A 22,704-nucleotide genomic window follows, 5' to 3' on the forward strand; every position below is an offset into this window, starting at 1 on the left:
CACACACAATCTTGCAATCTAGAACTCTGCCTCGATGAAAGCTACAGCAGGAACTCGCCCCAATGAAGCCTGCTCTACCCTTAGTCTTAGACATTGGCCATTCTCAAGGCCGATCCGCTCACATGCGGTGGCCAAATGGGATAAAGAAGGTCGATGCATCGCTTAAGCCAGTTACTGAAATCTATAGGGTACTCGCCCTGCTCGGCATCAACCTATTCTACAAAGCCAAAGTTTCTTTACTGATTATACACACTTTTGGTTTCGAGCTTTCGGTCGAACTTTGATTTAGCCCCAACAGGTGCATCTTGATTTTCTCCCAAGTCAAAAGGTGCTGTCGGGGAATATAGTCACCCTTTATGGGCTAGAGGGGTCATTTTGAAAGTATAGGACATGATATGTCAAAAAGTAAAAGTTGAGGGCGTAAAAATGATATATCCGTATATTATATAATATCCCACAAATTCCTCGCTTGGTCCGTTGCCAATAACTGCTCTTTACTTTCTCTCCTCCTCACTCACTGTCGCTGTCTCTCTCTAAGCCCAAATGAAATACCAGCAGAATTCAGGAGCCCCATCGCCGTCGTCGCCGGCGGCGGAGTTCATCTCCGGCAACGCCGACCTCCTGGAGGAGATCCTCCTCCGTCTGCCGCCGAAATCTTTGATAAAGTTCAAATGCGTCTCCAAGCTCTGGCTCTTCACCGTCTCCAGCCCCCAATTCTGCCACCGTCACGCCCGCCTCCACTCCTCCCGTCGCCGGCCGTCCGGCGTCCTCCTCCGCACCAATCCCAATTCCATCCATTCCCAGTATCAATTCCTCCCCCTGGACACTGATTCCCCTTCTGGGTCGAGCCTCAATTACGTCCCCCACCCTGCGGGCATCAAGGTCTTGCAGTCTTGCAATGGGCTCCTCCTCTGCTGCGGCGTCAAAGAAATCGGGCATTCTCGTAATTACTACGTCTTCAACCCAACAACGAACCAGCATACTCTGATTCCTCAATTGGGTAATGTATCACGGTCCATTACTGTGTTTGGGGCAGGTTTAGCTTTTGATCCTTCTAGGTCCCCCCATTACAAGGTTGTGTGCGTCAGAAGCACTGAAACATCGGTTTACCATTACCAAATCGAGTTATATTCTTCGGAAGATCGGACTTGGAGGCTCTCTGGGCATCCATTTGTGGCCCCTTTCGATATGGTCTTCGATAACGGAGTGTTCTGGAATCGGGCGGTTCATTGGATCAGCCCGTCAAGGTCCTCCCTTTACTTTGATGTCGACAAGGAACAACTCAGGGCGATGCCAAGAATTCCCATTTCACGGAATTGTGGAACCAGGAGGTTCAGGTACTTTGGACAGTCTAACGGGAACCTGCACTTCTTCGAAATCTATGGCTCCCAGACGACCCGATTTAAGGTGTTCGAGATGGAAAGGGATTACTCCCAGTGGTTTATGAAGTACGAGGTCGAGCTTGACTCTATTGTAAAAGAATTCCCTGAGATTGTTCAGCATTACGTTGATCCGGGGGAGATGAAATACTATTACGCCTTTGTCATGCTTCTTCTTGTGAGGGAAGGAGACGATAAGGACTCTTCAATGTTGATTCACGTTCCTGGTAAGATCTTATCTCATAATGTTGCCGATAAGAGCTTTAAGAAGCTCTATGAGATTCCAACGAACCACAACAAAGGTCACGGATCTTTACAGTATGGATGGCTCGATGCGTATGAGTTCATCGAGAGCTTGGCACCCATTTGATGACATATATACATATATAAATCTGGTCTTTCTGTTTATATCTATGGCAGGGACTAATGGCTTCAAGCATGTATGTTGTGCATCTTGGTTTTTACCTTCTTGTATGTTATCGGTTGTGTGCGTTGTCGAGTTTGGTGGTGAGTCGTTTTTGTGAATCTGCCACTGTAAATCGATGCGATATCCATCCCCTTATATTTGTGAGGATGGGTATCTGTATTTCCGAGATCGGGTATGGGATGATGATCTCGATGTTCCTATGTTATTATGGAACATTTATGGCTTCGAATATAATATATGATGCTCATATTTGATAATCCTGTTGATGGTCCCTCTTGTACTTATAAATTGCATTCATAACTTCGTTCCTAACTACTGGTCCGGTTCTTTGTCGAATCGCGGTATCATCCAAAGTGGAAAGCAGAGCTGATTTATCGAATCAGTAAGTTATCCGCAATGGCATTTGTGTAGACTACAAACTCTGTCCATTCATCAAAGGGACATGTCTGTGTTTCCTGCAGATCTGTGGCGGGACCTGGTAAGCTTCGACGCTGCAAGTGGAACATTTTCTACGTCTTTGCTGATTAGCTCTGGATATTTCGTTTTTTATTCTGTCCTTTTCTAGTAGAACCTGCTCGGGGAAGATGGTTCCGAAGGACCTTCCCAGGAGCCCATCGAGTGTTTTGATACTTCTTTCGTGAGACGAGTCAAATGCCATCCATAGCTCTGGTTTTCCGTGTCTAGCTAATCAAGTCTTGCCGATTGAAACAGAGACCAACATGGAAGCAGAATCTGTAGCATCATATTCTGCAGATATATACGTATATATGTCTACATCAGTTTGTTCCAATGTGAAATTGCTGACCGACAATGTCCGTCACTGAAGCTGTCAAATGCTTTTCATGCACTCTTCCATGTTCTTTTAAATAAACCGAGCAGACTGGTAGGAATCTTTTCTTCTTTCTTTTTTTGTCCTCATGGGCTGGTAGGAATCCAAATAATAAATATATACATATATTATCATGTCAGCTTCTCAAGTCTCCATCGGTGATTTAATGAATTTTATAATTTGAAAATAGGTAACTTTAATGATTAACAATCATACATGTGACCCCTATTTATTATATATGTGGAAGCCTCGTGTATGGATTGGTTGGCGCCTATATTAGACGAAAGTCTTCAGTGCAACGATGATAGTTTTTATCGATAAAAGTTTGATTTTTGATGCCTGTGGCCCAATTACACTGATAGCATCAATCGAGCAAATCGTAGAGATCGTTCCTTTTTTATTCCGCTGGAGAGAAGCATACATTTTTGCAGAGGGACATGGCGCACTCGTTATCTTTCAGAATAATCGGTGTTCCTTAACGATTGAAACTTTAGATGGTTCCGATATCTAGAGGTCGTGGTAGTGGATCCATCGACGAAACATTGCTGAGCACTCCATCACCTTGTATTCTGCCGCGAACTGACCTGCTCCCCATGTGAATGTACACATAATTTCACCATTGAGAGAAAAGATGAAGGGTGAGTGGGAGGTCTTGTCTTGCCTTCACTGTTGCAAATGTCAAGCTGAACTTATCTTGGATGTACCTCTGTGTGCATCCGCACCAAGGAATTTTAAAAAAAAAAAGGAATAAATATAAATAAAAGAAGTGATTCCATAATTATTTTTCATAAAAATAGAAATTGATTGCAGCAAAATTTAAATTATTTGGGTTGGGGGGAGTTGAGAAGGAAGAAAACAAAGGCCCACCCAGCAGTTTGGTTATCGACAGACCCCAAGGTCTCCATTTCTCATCCACTGTCGTGTTTACCAAATCTATCCGTCTCTGGTGTGTGCCCATGTGAGGAATGGACATGTCGTTCCCCACTGCATAATTAGCAAGCAAATGATGAGAACCAAAAATAGATTTCGGTTATTTATGGTCTTAAAACACGAAGTATATAAGGTTCCAATTGATGTCACGCGTTAGGGTGAGAATCACGTCTTTTCTGTATAGTCAGTCTTCAAACCGGAGTAAGCCTTCCGATCGGATTTATTTGCCGGACCAGTGGACGGGACTCGGAAAAACCAAAGGCAAGGGGAGAAGCCGTCGAACCGGACGGTCCTAGTGAGAACTGGTTGGTTGATGCCAGTTTTCTAGTGAAGAAAGAAGTTGTATTTGTAGGATCTCTTATTTTCATCTAACTCTAATCCAAGACCACCAGGTTGAACTCTCTTCCGGTACATTATCCAGTCCGCTCCCAAAATTGTACCTTCTCTTTGGTCGGTAAACTGCAGGTTCCATATGCATTAATTAATTAGAGCCTGCAATGGGATAGGCTCGTATCGAATATGGAATACCTATAGATGAGAGATCTTAGGTCTGTCTTAGTAAGATTCGTATGGTAAGCTACGACACGAGACATCCTCTGTATAAGCTAATGAACTGTTGCAATACTGCTACACTCCCTTTGTATCCTGCCACAGCATTCAAAGACAGTTCCTGTAAACATATCGAGGATGTTTTGCATAGATCGCTGATCGAAGACAAGGACACACGTACCTCTCTCACTTGAAGCGCAGCTCGAACATCCTTGCGGTTTGCTAAGTTAGTGCACAGCATGTGATTGTAATTCGGTTTCAGGAAATTATAAGATCGCATCATCGACATCTTCTGTTCTCGTTCTTAAGCGAATGATTCGTGGAATTTCAGATTGTCAACAACCAGCCCAGCATGGCCGTTCAAATTTTTTTACAGTGGAAGTTTGGATTAAAATATATAATCAAGATTGGGATTATTATGTTGCTTAGGGGGAAAAAAGTCACTTTTAGTCCTTAACCTTTTATAAAGCGATAAATTTTGATCGTGTCTGATATTAATAGCAAACATATGCAGAGGAGATCTAATACCGTACCTGACACCAGAGCGCCGGACCTTTGGCACGGGATCTAATCGATGCTTTGAACTTCTACTGTCCAAGTGATCTCCGAGCAGAAACAGAATCTCCAGAGCCAGGCATTGCCATCGCGCTCTTGCAATTCGGTTCCAGAACGTGCACCGAGGGGATTTGCTGAGTGAGCTGCGAGATCACATAAGTTACTGACCGTTACATCATATTTGTGAAGAGGAATGTATAATAGAATGTCCACAGGCGGAAAACCGACTGTATCTGCAGATATTACCTCGTCGGTAGCATCAATGTCTGCGACACAGGCAGTATTGGTGGAGTCCACATTGACAAAGTCGCGGCTGCAGCTCTTTTTTGCCGCCTCATAGAGTGCATCTGATACGAGAGTTAACCGATCAGCAAAAGGGATTCTGGAGTTATCATCAGTGAACGTGTCCGTGACTAGGTTCCCCAGCACTTATCCCTGAATTCACGGAGTCATTTATTTACCGAAGTTATAATGCTTAGCAATTGCGTCCGCTAATGACGAAAGGATTAAGCTGTGAAAGACAGATCATGAGCCTTCACTTTCAGGGAGGGCTCGTTGCCGTTTCGGTTTCCAGCAGCACCGGGAACCAATTCAGGATGCTATTTCGGGGACCTCGAAACTGGGAAAGTGTACTTCAGCAGTACAACTAATTTGTTAGTTGTTTCTTAGATGTTACCTTCAAGCCAAAATAAGAGGTCGGATTCCGAAACCGAACAGGTATAGTTACTTTCATTTGAAGTGGAAATGTGTCATCTGTTATATATATATATATAGAGAGAGAGAGAGAGAGAGTAAATATGATAAGATTTGTACTTCTTATGGAACGATGTTCTAGCTCCTTGGCCAATTCTTCTAAGAGAGAGGACTATTCAGAGAGGTTATCATGAGAACACAATAAATTGGATGCCATTTTTCTCTCATGTACTTTGGTTGTTTTCTTAAAGAGTATGATATATAATATTGATTTTTGTATGTAATATATCTAATTTAAATTCTTGAATACTATGTAAATTGAGATTATAATAACTTAAAATATTATCTAACTAAATGAAAAAAATAAGTTGAAAAGTGTGAAAAATAAGCACAACTGTGTATATCTATTATTAAAAGAAAAAGAAATACAAAGTCATTGCACAAATGTATTTCTAAAAACAAATAATTGGCACTGAAACAAACAAAAGTCAAAATTAATTTAATCTTTTAAAAATTTATACATCTTTTTATTAATTTAGGTTATATTGTTTCTATTTTCTCATGAAATCATTTCGTTTGGATGAGATTTGGTTCTTTTTTTACTTTTCTTGCATCCGAGATCTGTAAATGAGAACAGTAAGCAAATGAAATTTGGGTTTCTAGAGTAAGATGAAGGGCATCTTTTACTTTTGAAAAATAAATTATCCATTTTCATCTCTTTGCTTATTTTCTAAATTTATTTCTCCATAAAAATATAGAAATATTATTTACTCATATTATGTTTGAAATTTTACTGCTGTTAGAAAAATTGAGAAATATTCTTAACAAGTAATAATTTATATTTGATAAATTTTTTAATTTAAATAATGTATATGATAATTTCAATTTTATCATTTGAAATAAAGCATCATACATGTATAATAAGCTGCTCTTATAGTTATTAATACATGAGTTCTTATTTGCAACAACAAATCAATGAAATATTTAGACGAGTTTGACGATGATGATAAACTAATAAAAAATAAAGTATATGAGAACCATACATATAAAAAAAAGGCTAGGGAAAGAAGACTAAAAATTTTCGACAACTTAAGAGTAAAATATATGAGATAATCATCATTAAAAGAAATTTTAAATTCAATCTATAAATAAAGAAAAGTCATAAATTATAGGATAAATTACACTGGTGGTACAAACTTTATTGGAAATGTAATACTCTAGTGCAAAATTTAAAAATTGTAACAATCAAGAGCAATTTTTTTTTTTTCATTTTGTAACAATATTGTGCGGTTCGTCAACTTGAGGTTAATAATGTCAATAGTTGTTGATGTGGCTTCATGCGTGATTGTTGACTTGTCAAACATCGTTTATGTGGCTCAAGAATGGCATTGACATAAATAAAATAAAGCCTAGATGAAACCAAAATATAAATATGGAAAACTAAAAAATATATTAAAATAAAGAAAAAATATAAACAAATTTTTAAAATTTATAATAAATAAATAAAATTAGAATATCAAAATAGAAAATTTAAAACTAAAACTGAATTTAAAATATAATACAACTGAATAAAAATAAAGAAATTAAAAAGTGAGATTAATATTAAAATTAAAATCAAAGAAAATTTTGTATCTTTCTTATCCAAATTTTTTTTTTAAAAAGCCCAAATTAAAAAGAGAGAGATAAAAAATTTCTTTTATAAAGTGAAACTAGCAGCAACAACAGTAGCAGTAGTAGTGACATCAGAACAACAGGAGTAGCAACAACAGTAGTTACAGCAGTAGTAGCAAAAGCAGTAGTAGAAACAGTAGAAGTAGTAGTAGCAGCAATAACAGTAGTAGTACCAGTAATATTATTTTTTTACTTTAAAAAATGATAATATTTATTTCGATGTGAACCATCTGATACGGAAACCTTATTCCTAACTAATTATATTCGAGTTGGTCGATCCACAAAAGAGTGAAAAACACTTATAATTGTGAAGATTCATAAAACTCAAATTCGAAAAGATTGCTTTCTTTTAAAAAAATGATAATTGATAATTTTTAGATAACAAAATTAATAGAAAACAACTTGCACCGTGTTGTAACTATACAACAAGGTTAGTCAATTTACAGCGTAGAAATGTGTTATATCTGAATACTTTTGAATGTACACATTAATGCTTTGGTGAAATCATGAGTAATAATAAATTATGGTGGTAAATCGTTATCACGCATAAGTAAGGTTATTCCCATTTACGACCCAAATATGGAGATCATATTGCATGCAACAACTTGCACCGCGTCGTAACTATATGAAATTACCTCACAAATTCTAGGTATATACCAGGGAATAGATTGTACACGTGAGAATGTACAAATATAAGCTCGGATTTTTTATATTGTGACCTTTTCCGCTGTCGAATATACTAACTTTTTGTTGTAATTGTAATACTTCACTTTGGAATGTTACATACTAAACGTACTTTGTTAATGAATGAAATAAAACCTTAACGAGTTCCGACAGGACGTGAGTTATCTCGGTTGTCGATTCTGTGCATTCGTTGTTCGTGACTAAGATATCTACTTAGTACCATTGACACTTTGCTAATATTACAATCTATATAGCAGCTATAATGTCAAATAATACATTACCACTGAAACTATATACCGCTAATTTAAAGGACATATCGCAAGTCCCCTAGAGCACATCTTTAACCTTCAACCTTACACATTCGCGGAATAATGATTATTTTTATTAATCCTTTCCCGTACTGAGGAAGGATTATCAAAGAATTTCTGAATTTCTGAATGTTAAATACTTTCATGAATCATATTAGGGGGTAAAAAAAAAAAAGGCAGTGGGAAAGCAGTGGGGTGCCGATCCATTACCATGAAAAAGGAACTTATCATATCATCGATGCATGCCACCACAAAAAGGGCACTATCAGACACTCCCCTATGGATAACAGTACTTCAACAAGGAAGCTAACAAGTCGATTTCCGGATTCATCCATTCACGCTTCTCCCGGGAGAACACCAAAGCTCTCCAAGTCTGTTCGTTTACCATCTAGCAAACAGACCCTACTTGACACCGCCGCTGCATCTCTCTTGATGCTTCATAGTTGATAGTAATGTTTAGGTAAACAAAAATGATCAGCACAATGACGTAACATCATCCAAAACTGGGAAATCACTTCGCGGTGATTTTCACCACTTCAAAGAAACCGAGAGCAAGTTGTAAAAGCAATGACTCATTTTCAATGTAGAAAATAACATATGAGGTCAGCATACCGTTGGAAGGTTTCGATTCTCAGGAAACCCTGGATAGAGCTACAAACAATAACATATTGAAAAAATAGGCATCTCTAATCAGAGGGTCATAGACCAGTCCCTTCTTCCTACCGAGTAAATGTATGAGCAAGCAACCGCCCTGCATCTCTACCAATAAAAGGGCTGTAGATGAGATGGGTCAACGAGGAGGCGGCATCAGGATACAAGGGTCCCAATCTCAACTACCCAATAATGATGATCTGTTAGGGAAAGCTAATCTCCGCTGACATACTTCTTCTCAGCATAATATTTCTTCTCACTTTTGGTCTTCTTGGCATTGCGTTTCTACAAGACAGGTAGAAACAAAGACCCATGAACACCATAATAGAATATGCAGTGGCAGAAACCAAAACGACAACCGATATCTTTCCCACAAAATTATATATGGTCTTACGATAAACTTTTCAATCAGTATTATAATAGATCAGTAAGGCAATTAAAGAAACAAAAATAGCCCATACCGTGTAGGCCTCATGATTGGCTACGATCCTTTGAGCTATTGACGTGGTGGTTATATCTTTCGGGCTCTCAAGTAATCGGAAGATTCCCATGCTCTTAGGTACTGCATACGGATCAGCTCCAACCTACATAATGAATAACAGAAACTAAAAAAGGGTTAATAAATGACATAATTATATTAACAAGAATAAAAGAGGCTGGTAGTATTGTATTCTATAATTCAAAATAAATATACTTATTCAATTACTTATGTATGTGAGGGAAGATCATTTATAATAATACTGAAAAAAAGGGGTAAAGAGACTCTTTAATTATCTACACGGAGCAAATCTCACCAATCCTATCCGAGAGTAGGGGGATTACCCCAACCGTGTCTGAGCATTATGGACAATTGCTTCTATCAGAAATGCATGAAATAGATGAAGTCGTCATGACTTAGGTGTAACTCTGTGATTCAATAATCTATGAATTGCTTCGTCTCAATGCAATCATGTTTTTCTTTACTTAATTCAAACAATGGAAATGGACAGGACACGAAGATCCCAGACATTATAATAGATGCGGTCCATGTGAGCATGTGACACTTGCATTTTAGCTATCAAGTGGTAATGGTATTGCTGCATTGGTACTATCTTTCCTGTCATTCATTACAACCATTTTCGAGATCCAGATGACTCCAAATTATTGCTCTGCCTAAAAAGGGTAAAGACAAGGGAACATCAATTTACAATTAGGTTCCAACGAAAGTAATGACTACAGATGACTTACCATCGCTGAAGCATTGCTCTCCGCAACGGTGCCATGCACGACCAGCGATATGTTAAATGTTATTATCTGCTCAAAGATAAGCAACGGATACAACTATTAGACAAAAGCCCAAGAGGACACTGATTTCATAGTCACAAGACAACCAATGCATGACCAGGTAATTCTAGTACAACAAAGCAATACTCATTAAGATTCCTTGGCCATGGGCATTTATATCCAGAACACAATTAATAATTCAAATCCTCCTATTTTTAGCATCCATCTATTTCAGCAATATATAGCAAATGCCTGTAATATTATATCTGAAAAAAAGTAATAATTCAGTTCGAAAAAGTGACTTTATCTAAACAACGAGATGAATTAGTGCGAAGTGACAAATATGAAAGGGTAATCTACAGACCATGTCTTTTGTGATCTCCGAAGGTGCACCAATGATCACTTCATCAACATATCGACAAGCCAACACACTAAGGCTGCGTTCATGTAGATGCATGATAGGGTGGTTATTTCCTCTGCATTCTCTGCAACCAAGAAAGATCTCTTTGGCTTAATTCCAGATCACTCTACAAAACCTTAACTCACATTTATAAATAGAACTTTCAGAAAAATCAATAGAAGTTGCAAAAGAAACTGCTCAGAGTTCGACAGCAAACAACTTTACCTTACAGTATGGTCAGGGTAGATGCCAACTAACAGAAAATCTCCCAGTTGTCTTGCACTTTTCAGAATCTAAGCAAAGTAAGAAATACAAAACCCAGTTAATAATTGCATCATAGTCTGCCAAAACTGTTACAGCTGTAGCAGAGAAGAAAAAAATTAAGAGGAATCTCTCAGGAAGACCTAGATAACTGACAAGCATAAAAGCAGGATCAAGACCATAAACAAGATATTCAAGAAAAGCTATTTAATTTGTCAAGTCAAAAGAAGTTGGAGAGCATATTCTTATGTAAGAAATGAAAAGGTCAGTTTTACCTCAACATGTCCAGCATGAAAGAGATCAAATGCCCCATCGATGTAAACAACTCGAGCATTTGGACCAGGACCCTGAAATTCAAAAATCAAAATTTGATGAAATCATAAAGGTTGATCCATATAAACTTTATAAATTTCATCTTGGATACTTTAGATGATGAGATATGCAACAGACTTGCTTTATTTAGATTAATAAGCTTTTTAGCCATCTGTCTCATTTCTTAATTGCATGCTCTAGAGAGAAAGAAGAAAATGCTGGCAGGAAGGAAAGCAGAACATCATCTGCGTGTCTAGGTTACTGACAACCTCTTTCCAAATGACTTACATATCTACAAACAGGAAAAATAATAAAAAATAAAATTAGAAAGATTCTGCACAAGAAATTAATTTCAATTTCTGTGTGAGGTAGCCACGTCATTGTGCAAGGACAACTCTGACAGATTTAAGTAGTATGACCAGTGCAGAGTCGCAAAGCTATACTTGATATTGCTGACATGCTAAAATATGGTAAACAGAACAAAAGCATATGAAAAATTATACCTTTCCATTGGAAAATTGTACGATCCGTCGAGATGTAGGCAGAAATTGAGAAATATGGGATCCCTCACATTGCTTATGATTAAGAGATGATTCATCACCTTTTTCGCTGACTAGTGTATGCTCAGCAGAGGAAAGTATCCTTCCTATAGTGACATAATTAACAAGATACAATAAAATACAAATGAGAGCCAGCAGTTAGACGGGTCTCACAGTAGTGCATTAGTTCAGATGTAGATTTATGCACAGGAGAAACATTGCACGTGCCGCAGCACGAGGGTCTCAAAAAGTACCTAATAGGAACTCAATCGTTTTTCTGCTTCTTCTTTTTTTTTCATTTGCAAAAACAAGTCTCAAGAAGTCTTTTACAGAACATCCCTACTCTGGTTCAAACTGCATTATTATCTTGATCCATTTATTACTTGACATTAACATGCTTTTTTCCGTAAAGATCAATCATTTATGACAATAGAAATTTCTTGAAGTAGATCAAGATTATAAGAATGTACAACCTACAATATCTGTGCTGGAGACACCTTCAGTACGCTTGATTTGCTTGTAGCGACCGGCTTTTTTGGCTAGAGCATAAGCATCTGTTCCATCCGGAAGCAGGCAAGGATCATCCCCGTGTATAATGTAATCAATCTTATGCTCATTAAAGAGACTCCTCATGAATTGCTCATTAATCGCATATGGAGCATTCGGTATCACTTCATCGACCCACTTCAACCCACTGACAAGTGCCAGCCTAAAAAGAACTCCAAATTAGGCTGCAAGAAGCAATATATTTACTGGTAACAGGCAACAGCTTAAAATGTGGAGAAATTAGAACCTTGTGAACATTATGCAAAGGAGCTCCCAAAATTCATAGAACCAGAGAAGTTGGTGGAGAGTGACAATTAAAGACTAAAAATGTACGCCTTTTGACTGAGTCAGTTAGCACATAACTATTACTATTGCTTCTAGAGAACTTCAATATGCTTTCTGCTCAAACAAACCATCAGTTTTTTGACATTTCACCACATAAAATATACTCCTTCCTCTTCCCCCACAATAGTCAGTTGGACAAAAAGACAAATTTTTGAACTTCTTCAGAAAACATTCAGATGACCTGAACAAAACAATCGGCATTCTTTCTTTTTTTATTCCTCCCCCTAACAAAACAATCGGCATTATCTGACTAGCAGGCTTCTAAAGTTTGTACCTAACATGGTCGAGGACCTCAACGATATGGAGGAGAAAGTCCAATATGGAAGGACCAAAGAATCCATGATGAAACATCTCATACAAAGGAGAAGTAACAAAAAATTATCCAGTATAAAGGAACCGAGTCTTACCTTTCCTCCATGGACAAAACTGGGGGGCCCTTATTGGCTACAATCTCCTCATCACTCACAACCCCCACAACCAATTCATCTCCCAACGCCTTGGCCTGCCTCAAGGCATTGGCATGGCCATAGTGCATGAGATCGAAGCAACCATCCATGTAAACGCGGATCCGCTTCTTCTCTCTCGTCTTCTTGTGAAAGAGGCCCTGACTGTACCAAGAATAGGGCAGTGACGGGACCGCAATGCCCGCAAAGTAGCTCGTGGACAAGCCCAGCAATGCAGCAGTAAGCATTAGGCCACCGAATAGATGCGGGTGGTAGTAAACTCCATCCCATATCCAGCTGTTAATGCTCTCATGCTCCATTTCTATCGTAATTTCAACAAATTAACCCCCTTTTTTTTCTTTATATATATATATATATATATATATACCTTCTTTTTTTTTTCCCTAGATCAGAGGAGACACAAACCCTGCAATGAAACAGAATCAACACAAGCAAATCAAACATCCGAGACGGTAATTCGCAACTAAAGTTGACAAGCCCGTTAAAACACAAAACTCAGACACCGAGAGGATCATAGTTTTATCGGGTCCAAGTCGTCCGATTTGATTACTACTTGTTTCGAGCACTCATTCACATCGACATAGACCCAACGAAAGGACCTATCCTTGGATTCCTAAATGATTTTTCAGAAATAACAATAAAAGCTGAGACATTTACTGCTCCGGCTGAATGCAATAGTACGAACAACACCGAAACCGTGTGTGGTCAAAGGCATGCAGATAGGAATAGGAGGATGAGCTGAAACTTAAGAGCGGATCGACAACGGCAACTTCCACCCAACAACCGAAATCAAGAATCCGAAGAAATAAGGAGCAGGGCACAGATCGGTTCGCGACAATTCACCTCGAGCATGGATCTAGGGGCACGAGGAACGGCATCAAGCCCGATCAGAACAACTTAATCTTCAGGGATGAGAAGGAAATGCAAGAGACGAGGGGAAGTTGGGTGAGGAAAGATGAAATTCGTGAGCAGGGTGTTGACATTAAAGGCTCGGGGGATCGGGATCCGCGCAGAAATCGGATGTTGCTTTCGTTCGGTTTGAGGTGAATCTTTAACTTTTTTACCTTTGAAATGGTTCTTTCTCTCTTCCACCACCGCCAACGGGCCCGGTGTCTCGTCCTGCGGTGGAGCTCGGTTTGCGTCTGTGCCTCCTCCTCCTCTCTCTCTTCTCTCTGGGCCTTGTTTCTTCAGCCGTCACGCGGAAGGAACCACAACAGAAGGGAGGTAGGAAGGGAGGGAGGGAGGGAGGAGGAAGGAGGAGGTCCTCGAAGGGAAGAAGAAGACAACAAGGGGAGAATTTTTTTATGTTTTTTTCCCCCTCGTTGGGCTTGGGGAGATGATGATGACGTCAGCCGTTGGAGTCGTACCGGTAAAAGGAAATTTGTTCGTTGCAGTGTCACCTCTCGCAAGATTTTTCTCCTTTTGTTTTCTTCCGTGCGTAATTGGATATCATGAAATTCAATTGGTCCCGATCTATTCAAATTTCAATTGAACATTGAGGGCAAATTCTCTCAAATGTAATTTTTTTTTATTTATAAAACTCGAATTCGAAAAATCTTACCCGAGAAATAACATGCATCGAATCACGTGAATTAATCTGTAAGCGGTGTTTTTATGGGGACCCGTGACCCACGTTGGTAGGGAGATATTCTTCTCATAGTCCGTTGAAGTGGGTGCCGTAATGGACATTAGGGGAAATGAGAAAGGTGCCCACTATCTTTGACTTATTCACTAATAAGCCCCATATATTGCCGAATTATTCGGTGGCTCTACCATTACTCGTTTTCTTTACATTATATATCAAATAAATGAATACGGGTAATTTCAGCTCTAATATTACTTAAATATAAATATAAATGTATGAAAGGAAAACTCTACCATTTATCAGGGGAACCGCCTTTTAGAGCATGTCCAATGCTTGGCACTCGAATGGGTGCCGATGTGGCCCCATTGCTTGCTACATCAAACGATATGCCAATGACATCCAATTTTAAAAATCTCCTCCAATGATTAGCACTCTATTTGGATGCCAATGGGAAACCTACACACTATTTAAATTATACATATATATATATGTATAAATAATTATGTATTTGTATAATATAATTATTAATTAGTTAAATTAAGCGATTAATTAAACTTTACAAACTAATTATGTTTATTATTAAATTATTATTCATTATTTTTTACATAATTATCTATTTTTCTATTTTTAAAGAAATTTTAAAAAATAAAACTGATCAAAGAGCCTAACTGTTAAAAAAATAAAAAAAAGGACAGGCGGTGGGCTCGAGTAGGCCACGCGGCCTGCCCCTATCGGCTCAGTAATCCCAAGGGCTTGGGAGTGCCGCCACACCGACCCATGTCCAGCGGGAATGCAGGGTGGCACCAATACCCATTTTGTCTCCCGCTAGACATGCTCTTAGAACCTCAAGATAGGTCGATAGACATAGAGCTTCCCACTAAATTCTTCGTTAACTTGGACGAAATCAAGGCTACAGAATGCATCGGCAATCCCAATCGGGGGGTGATTTGCAAGGTTGTGGCTCCACTCGCCGAAATCGGAAGGATCCCCAATTTGAGGGTTCTCTCGATTCCATGGGGAGAAAGCCTCGATCCTGGCCACCACAACCTTCCTCCCCCCCTCCCCCAACCTCCCCTATGATTGGGGTTATCGGCGCCTTCTAAGGTCTCGATTCTGTTCATATTAACGAAAAATTTGACGTCGTACTATAATTATTATGAAATCGAAAGTTTGTACATTTTTAGGTTACGGAAAATAGTTCGTACTAGAATTGTTCAAATATGAAAGGTTTGTGTTTTTTTTGTTATTAACCCATTTTTCGTTTAATCTTATATATATTCAATTAAATAAGTTTTAATCTTGTAATTGGGAAGTACTTAAACACATGGTAACACGCGATTGGTGAAACCCACATGGCGCCACATAGCGAAAGCTAAAGAGGCAAAATATTACACATAGTGGAATCTGGTTAACTGTTACAAATATTATATATTATATATTGTTTGGTATCGAGCTTAAGAAGGTAATAAGAATTTCTTGGGAAATGGAGGAAGAATTTTGAGGGAGAGTGAGGAAGAGGATTTGGAGAGAGAGTGCTCTTCTTTGTTGAAGAGAGTTGCTTTAAACTACTTAATAGAGGGGGAGGGAGAGGAAAAGAAGAGGGAGACATGACATTGACTATATCAGAAGGATTTTTTGATGTAAACTATATATCAATAGAATTGCAAGGTGGTTCCAAGTTGGTATTCACTGAATGAATAGTGTCTATGAAATTGAAGTTAGAAAAACATCTATATATATAATTATAAATTATTTACATGTTTTTTTACGTAATCACCTTCCAAAGATGAAACGCAAAAAAGTCACGTCATCATTCACAGACTCTCTTATGGTACCACATCGTCGTTTTAATCATTTGAATATTATATATATAGTGGAATATTTGATATACAATAAAATATTTAATGAAATCTATGTATTGATAGTTGAGGATAACATGCAAAATTACATTATAAAAATACACATACAAATTACAGAAATATATATATGTTTTGATATAATGGATTATATAGCGTTTTCTTTTTTTTGTGTAATTTTTATCTTGGCATATATATGAATATATATATATATATATATATATTAGAACGGTTGCTTGTGCAAATGCACAGGCTCTTAAGCCCGCAATTCAACTACTTAACCAATTGTATAATCATAATCATGTTACTGATTTATTTATTTATTTATGTATATTAATTACAAAATGATCTTTGTTTCGTCCTCTTCTTCCACCATGCTCCGTCCACTCTGTTTATTAATTACTGAACAATTATTTATTTATACTTATAATAAGAACAATCACTTTTTGTCATTAACTCTCTCATCCTCTCATGAAGTTCCAATCACACAAAATAATGAGCCTATAATCCAACCGATACTCGTTTTGATGTTGCTTGCCTTTTGATTGTAATCCCCCACTCTAACCGAGGTTTTTTCCGATCCTCATTTTTTTTGTCTACTTTTTCTCTTTTATGTTACCATGTTATTAAGTGTTGTCACATTTTGTATCATCTTTCTTAAAAAAAAAATGTTGGGATCCAAAAAGTTGGGTCTTGACCACGAGTATTCCACATGCGTATTGTTGATGATGTATCCACAATTCAAGAACTACGAACACCTCAAACCACCACCAAAATGGGAGATCAGAGGTGGTATCCTGTTTTCCCTCTCCGACGCTCAAGTCGGTTTGTCTTATGTGCGAGGGAAAAATAATGTGAGATGTCGATTGACCCCTAACCCTAGTACGGGTATTATGTTGATTGGGAGTTTAGGGATATATTATGTTACCACCTTTACAGATATTGCCTGATTTATACGATCACCGTGTCTTGATAAAATATGGAAGATATTCGAGATTACTTGACTGATAAATAATCCACTCAATTTAGTCATTGGGCTTCATATGATAGACCTAAGCTCGCGTCGTTTTTCCTTGCAATAAGCTTCATTGGGATTGGCCCTACACTGCTAGGTTTCGCTAATAGGCTTCGATGAGCCCATGTTGCCTAATGGACTCCAGCCTGTGTTGCATCTAGCTAGTCGGGATCTGCTAGCCTTTACAGAGCTTCACCAGGCTTTATCAAGATTAGTGGACCATCGTTGGATCTCTTAGGCCTAATCGGGTCAGGCCGAAAATCCGGTCCCCAACAAAAAAAAAGTCCGCCTTCAAAAAATACATGTGTTTTTATACCTATGTGTTTGTGCTTACTCTATCTTTTTTTGCTTGGCATACTTGAGATAAAATATATCTCTATTAACCAAAAGAAGAAAAGGTCCAACTTGCTACCACTTTTTGTGGATGATCTCCATGAATATCTATGATTGGTTTTGAAATTTGTCCTTCTTCCATGAAAAAAATGCATGCATGAAATTTCTATTGGATTATTATATATTTTCGGCGTGGTCACTGATCAATACTGCCATGATTATAAGATCCATCAAGAAGTTTTTAACCATCAATTCACTTTGTCTAATGTTTTCCTTTTTTATGAAACATACATTTATTTTTCTTATTTTAAATTGTTTAATGAAATGCAATAAGCAATCACAAAATTCTTTTTCTTTTTCATAAAAAAGTAAAGAAAATATGTAATATAATAATATATAATATAATATAATAAATTAAACTATTACTAAGAAAATAAAAATATTACAATTATAATTAATTTCATTTGTTATATTTAAATTTTCTAACAAAGCAGATTTTTCATTCATTAAAAGTTTAATAAGAAAGTAATATAATATATTTCATTGTTAAATGTAAGCAAAATTAAAAAAGAAATTGTTAAATTGCCTAATAAGACAAACTTGTTTTCGCTTTTCTTTTTTCTTATTCTATTTGTTGTAAATTGAATAAAATATGTAATGTAATAGAATAAAATATTAAAATGAAGTAAAAATCGAAAAATTATGCAAGAGTGTGAAATGCTATCTCACTACATCTTTAGAGTATTTAGATTTAGATTTAGATTTAGATATTGGTAGCTCTACATATAAGCATACATTATAGGAATATATATATATATATATATATGTCGTTTGCATCAGAATTTGTGTCATTATATTTCTATTTGCAAAGACGTGAGTGTTTTCCAACACTTCATATATATATATATATATATATACATATATACATATATACATACATTATGCTGCGTGTTTATCTAACACAAACACCGATCTTATGTCACTTCGGCCGTTTCAAGAAGGTTTTATCAAATTTTGCTTCGTGAATTTATTATTTTCTTTTTATTGATATATTTGCTCTATATTTTCATTCAAATCTTTTTCTCTTATTTTTGCGTCATAGAATTTGAGGTACTACATTGATTTAGTATATGTTATTAATAAATAATTTTAATTATTTTACTTTTCTACAATCTTAATATTAAATTATGCGATTCCGGATTAAAGTATGAAAATCCTATTTAGAATAACAAAAATTCACATTTTTCAATGAAAGGTCTATTAAAAAATTAATAATAATTCCCGTATAACGCGCGAGTCTTCACTTAGTATCTCTTAATTTGGAGATAACATTCTCTATTATAGTGTGATTTGTATTTTCTCACGTCACGCATCGAGGTAGGATAATTAGTATACTGAATATTACTGAACTGATATCTTGCAAGACATTTATGCCTTGAAATTTTGATCCCCAGTTTTTTGACATGATATTATAGTGAGTTATGATAAAATTGAAAAACCCGACATTCATTCCGATCATGTATTTGAAGCATGTTAAAGTTAATAACGGGGATACTGAGCGGAATGGCCACTATACTGCTAAAAAATTTATTGTAAATTTACGAAAACAAAGGTAACTCTTAATAATGAAAAAAAGAAGAAGGTTAGAATCGGAAAACAATAGGAGAACAACGAAGAGGGGGTTGTGGGGGCCAATATTAGCCACCAGGGCCCCGACGACATCTTGGAGGCCTCAATTAGCTTCGATTTAGTGTTTTTTCTTTTAAAACCAAGATGTCTAAATTTCGTCCGATTAATCCTCATGCTTCATGAACCCCAGTGATACACAGAACAAATAATCACTCCAAAAGCGCTCCGATCACTAGTAATTTAGTGACAAATAATTTATACATAACTTTTTCAATATATAGAAGCTCATGAATATAATAAAAAAATTACAAATGGGAAAATGAAAATGATACAAAATATTTAGATTAAAATATATTGGGAACACAGAATACAAGACACCTTATACCGAACACGAGATACCATGCTGCGGAGATGCAACACATTGTTGTTATTAATCAGTTTGGCGGGAGACTCTTTTGTTGCACGAAACCATCCGTCCAAAACGGTTAAAGTGACAATTGTCCGCCACAAATGTTCGTTCATGGTTCAGTCAATTGCCGCAATATTTGTAATTTCCTGTCCAAAAAGAAGGCAAAGAGCCAATCTCTCGCAAAAGTGTGTTCTGACCAGAATGGAAGTTCTTTCTTGACAATTACTCCAGAATCATAATCAATTAACAAGACAAGATCCACCGAAGCATCTGCCGGGAAATAGACACACGGAATTTGCGCAGCAGCCGCGTTCAGAACTTTGAATAATATCTAAACCCCCAGAAACCCTTTGTGCAAAAAGGAACTTTCCACTTCTCGCACCCGAAACTACATCAGCTAAACCTACAACAAAAAAATTGAAGCGTACCACACTGTGGGAAGCAAGGGCCTCGGCGTGCGTAGGTTCGTCCCAGCACGAGATCTATAGCCCACGATTAATACTTTACTACTCAGGGTCTAACTAGCGGAACCATACAATGGGAGAAGAAGTAGTGGTGGGAGGAAATTGAGGAGTCATGCAGTGTTGCCACTGGGGTAAGCTCGACGCATCACCTCCTCTCATCTCCCCGTATGGGCTGGGTAACTCTTCGACAGGTGCAGCTGTGCTACTGTCTTCGATCTCCATTGTGGCTTCACCCATTTCTTCTGCCTCCATTTCTTCTGCGGCCTCGACTTGAGGCTCTGGTATGGGTGTAAACTGAGCAGGATACCACGGCACGACCGCCATGCATTTGTTGCTACTCTTATCTGCAGCTTTTGCATCATCCTCAGATGATTTTGCATTTCCGGAAAGGCTTGCCCAGAGTTTGCGATCTGTAATGCATCAGCAACATGAGTCTATCAGTGAGTCACTCAATCCTAACGACACAAAAGGTTCTCATCCCGAGTTTGACAGAAAGAAGTCGAAACGTCGTAGAATGGTATCACAATCTTAAAATGGTATCATTCAATACAACCGCAGCAGCTTCTTTTGCTTCACGAAAAACTTCATCATAAGGAAAGATAGAATTTAGAAATGCAACAGGTTTAACAGAAAAGGGGGAAAAAGGACAACTAAACTGAAAGACAGCTGAATTCAGCAACTGTCAAAACAAAATCATCAGCTAAGGTATTTCTTCCATTGCTGATGCTAACTGGTTTTGTAGCGAAGGAAGCATCAATATCATTTCGAGGGCTTTCTAGTCATCCTACAGCAGCAAAGAAGTCAGTCAGACTGAATTAATAAGTCGAGTTATAAACTCGTTTTGCATCGACTGCTCGACCTGCCTAAAGGACATGCCCAAACATCCATGAAACGCACGGCCACAAACCTATCTAATGTCATTTGGGTAACCGAACTGGACTGCCCACATGCCAAAACGGGTAAACACTGAAGATAGAGAACCTCCTATCCCGTACCACCCGAGTTCATCTTATACTAAGAACTGTAACGGGGAAGTGATAGTAACGAACAACGAGAACTAAGATCCACCGCATTTGATTTCTCACCGTTCTAGCTGCTTCAGATTATCACCACCTCATATGCGCCAAACTATAATCGCCTCTACGCCACGACGACAATCGAGCATTACCAGCAACAATCCAAACTATTGAGCACATAAGGAAGTACGGAGAGGAGTACAGCAGAATGCAGGTTGAGTCACTTACTCTTGAATTCAGAGATCAAATCAGGATCCACGGAAACGGACAGAGTGGAAGAGGACTGGTGCTGGAGTATGGGGCTGTTCACGGGCTTGAACAGCACAATAGCCCTCTCTTCGTTAACCGGAGCCGAGGAAGGCGGCAGTTCCTCAATTATCGGACTCGCGCGAGCTCCCTGAAGCGTGGGACTTGGCTGCTCGAAGGACATAAAATTCCCAGGCTCCTCGTCTTCCATTATGGGAGGCAGCTCTGCGTCCTAACAAATGCAGAATGCACACAATCAGCACCCAATCAGCCACACGCAGAGCCTCCATGGAATCAAAACCGAGACAGAAATATTCAGACGGAGAGGGGCAAAGAGAGAGAGGATACCAGGCGGCGGATCTTGCGGGCGGGAGAGGAGAGGGAGAAGTCGGAGAAGTCGTCGCTGACCTGATCGAGGTCTTTCCTCTTCATCTTCTTCTTCGTCGCCTTCACGAAGCTTTCCATGCCGTCTTCCTACCGGCTAAAACCTCCCAATCAAGCACCACAATCTCTCTCTCTATAGCTTCTGACAACTCCACCGTATCGCAATCGGAGCTACTCTGATCGCCGGAAATCCAAAGAATAGCGAAGGACGATCGGAGCTCAGTCAATGGTAATGTATTTGTAATTACGCCGGGAGATGATATGAGTGAGGGGAACTGATGAAAGTGGAGGGAGAGGGAAGGAGAGAGCTCCGGACTTCTCCAGAAGACAGGAGAAAATGGATTCCCCCATGGGGCCCACTCGCCCCCCCGCAGCGTTTTATCCAATGATTTTGCGCCACGTTTCAGAGTTGTTTTCCATTAGTATCAAGCGTAGGCCCAGTCAGATCAGCCCATTTGCGGGTCGGGGGTCGCTTTCGTTCAGCGTGGGAAATGGGTCGGGTTTCGACCGATTATGACATAGATATGTATAATGGGTTAATATCGATTTGCCCCCTGTAGTTTTCAGACTGTCTCAAATTGCCCTCCCCAGCGCGCAAAACCGTTGTTATGCCATCCATTGCCTGAGTGGCCGAAACTGAATCACCGACACCACCACATAACATCGGAACTATATATGATAATATAAATATATATATATATATATATATATATTTCTCGTGTTAATCTTTTGATTTTGATATATATACACGTGCATGGTACCTCTGCCGCGAGGCGAACGTCACTATCAAAATCACGTGGGCAGATGAAACTATTAAATCAGCAGAACCTGTAATTAATCTGTAAAGTTTGGTGGTGTTCATGGAAAACGCCTTTCAGCAGAGTGAATTCAGCAATTTTCGGTATATTTGGAGACTCAAAATCATTCGGTTAACGGAAGAATACTTTTTTTTTTTGGTTAA

General features: G+C 38.3%; 4 protein-coding genes across 5 annotated transcripts; 1 reads left to right on the top strand and 3 right to left on the bottom strand.

The window, feature by feature from the left end:
- The first annotated feature begins 468 nt into the window (after positions 1-468).
- Positions 469-2,066, top strand: LOC116189575 (F-box protein At5g07610-like). Its single transcript, XM_031519290.1, has one exon. It carries the CDS (start codon positions 544-546, stop codon positions 1,747-1,749), a length of 1,206 nt encoding a protein of 401 aa, XP_031375150.1. The 5' UTR covers positions 469-543; the 3' UTR covers positions 1,750-2,066.
- A 937-nt stretch (positions 2,067-3,003) lies between these two features.
- On the bottom strand, positions 3,004-5,512 carry LOC116189003. 2 transcript variants are annotated; one of them, XR_004152290.1, is made up of 4 exons: positions 4,916-5,512; positions 4,648-4,812; positions 3,503-3,619; positions 3,004-3,341 (listed from the first exon to the last, which is right to left on the bottom strand). XR_004152290.1 is itself a non-coding variant. In XM_031518485.1 (3 exons), the coding sequence occupies exons 1-3, from the start codon at positions 5,014-5,016 to the stop codon at positions 3,544-3,546; spliced, it is 342 nt and encodes a 113-aa protein (XP_031374345.1). In that variant the 5' UTR covers positions 5,017-5,512; the 3' UTR covers positions 3,360-3,543. The 2 variants fall into 2 exon arrangements, 1 of the variants encoding a protein (XP_031374345.1); XM_031518485.1 differs by lacking the exon at positions 3,004-3,341 and having other exon boundaries at positions 3,360-3,619.
- A 3,066-nt stretch (positions 5,513-8,578) lies between these two features.
- On the bottom strand, positions 8,579-14,087 carry LOC116188353 (ethanolamine-phosphate cytidylyltransferase-like). Its single transcript, XM_031517646.1, has 10 exons — positions 13,871-14,087; positions 12,750-13,212; positions 11,925-12,160; positions 11,416-11,558; positions 10,876-10,947; positions 10,565-10,632; positions 10,304-10,424; positions 9,904-9,969; positions 9,138-9,260; positions 8,579-8,961 (listed from the first exon to the last, which is right to left on the bottom strand). Exons 2-10 carry the CDS (start codon positions 13,103-13,105, stop codon positions 8,890-8,892), a joined length of 1,257 nt encoding a protein of 418 aa, XP_031373506.1. The 5' UTR covers positions 13,106-13,212; positions 13,871-14,087; the 3' UTR covers positions 8,579-8,889.
- Positions 14,088-19,823: 5,736 nt separating this feature from the next.
- LOC116189383 lies at positions 19,824-22,061 on the bottom strand. The gene is made up of 3 exons (XM_031519041.1): positions 21,708-22,061; positions 21,342-21,591; positions 19,824-20,507 (listed from the first exon to the last, which is right to left on the bottom strand). The coding sequence occupies exons 1-3, from the start codon at positions 21,822-21,824 to the stop codon at positions 20,155-20,157; spliced, it is 720 nt and encodes a 239-aa protein (XP_031374901.1). The 5' UTR covers positions 21,825-22,061; the 3' UTR covers positions 19,824-20,154.
- Positions 22,062-22,704: the final 643 nt, after the last annotated feature.

Source organism: Punica granatum, chromosome 8 (assembly GCF_007655135.1).
Source record: "Punica granatum isolate Tunisia-2019 chromosome 8, ASM765513v2, whole genome shotgun sequence".
In the NCBI taxonomy this organism is placed as follows: Eukaryota; Viridiplantae; Streptophyta; class Magnoliopsida; order Myrtales; family Lythraceae; genus Punica; species Punica granatum.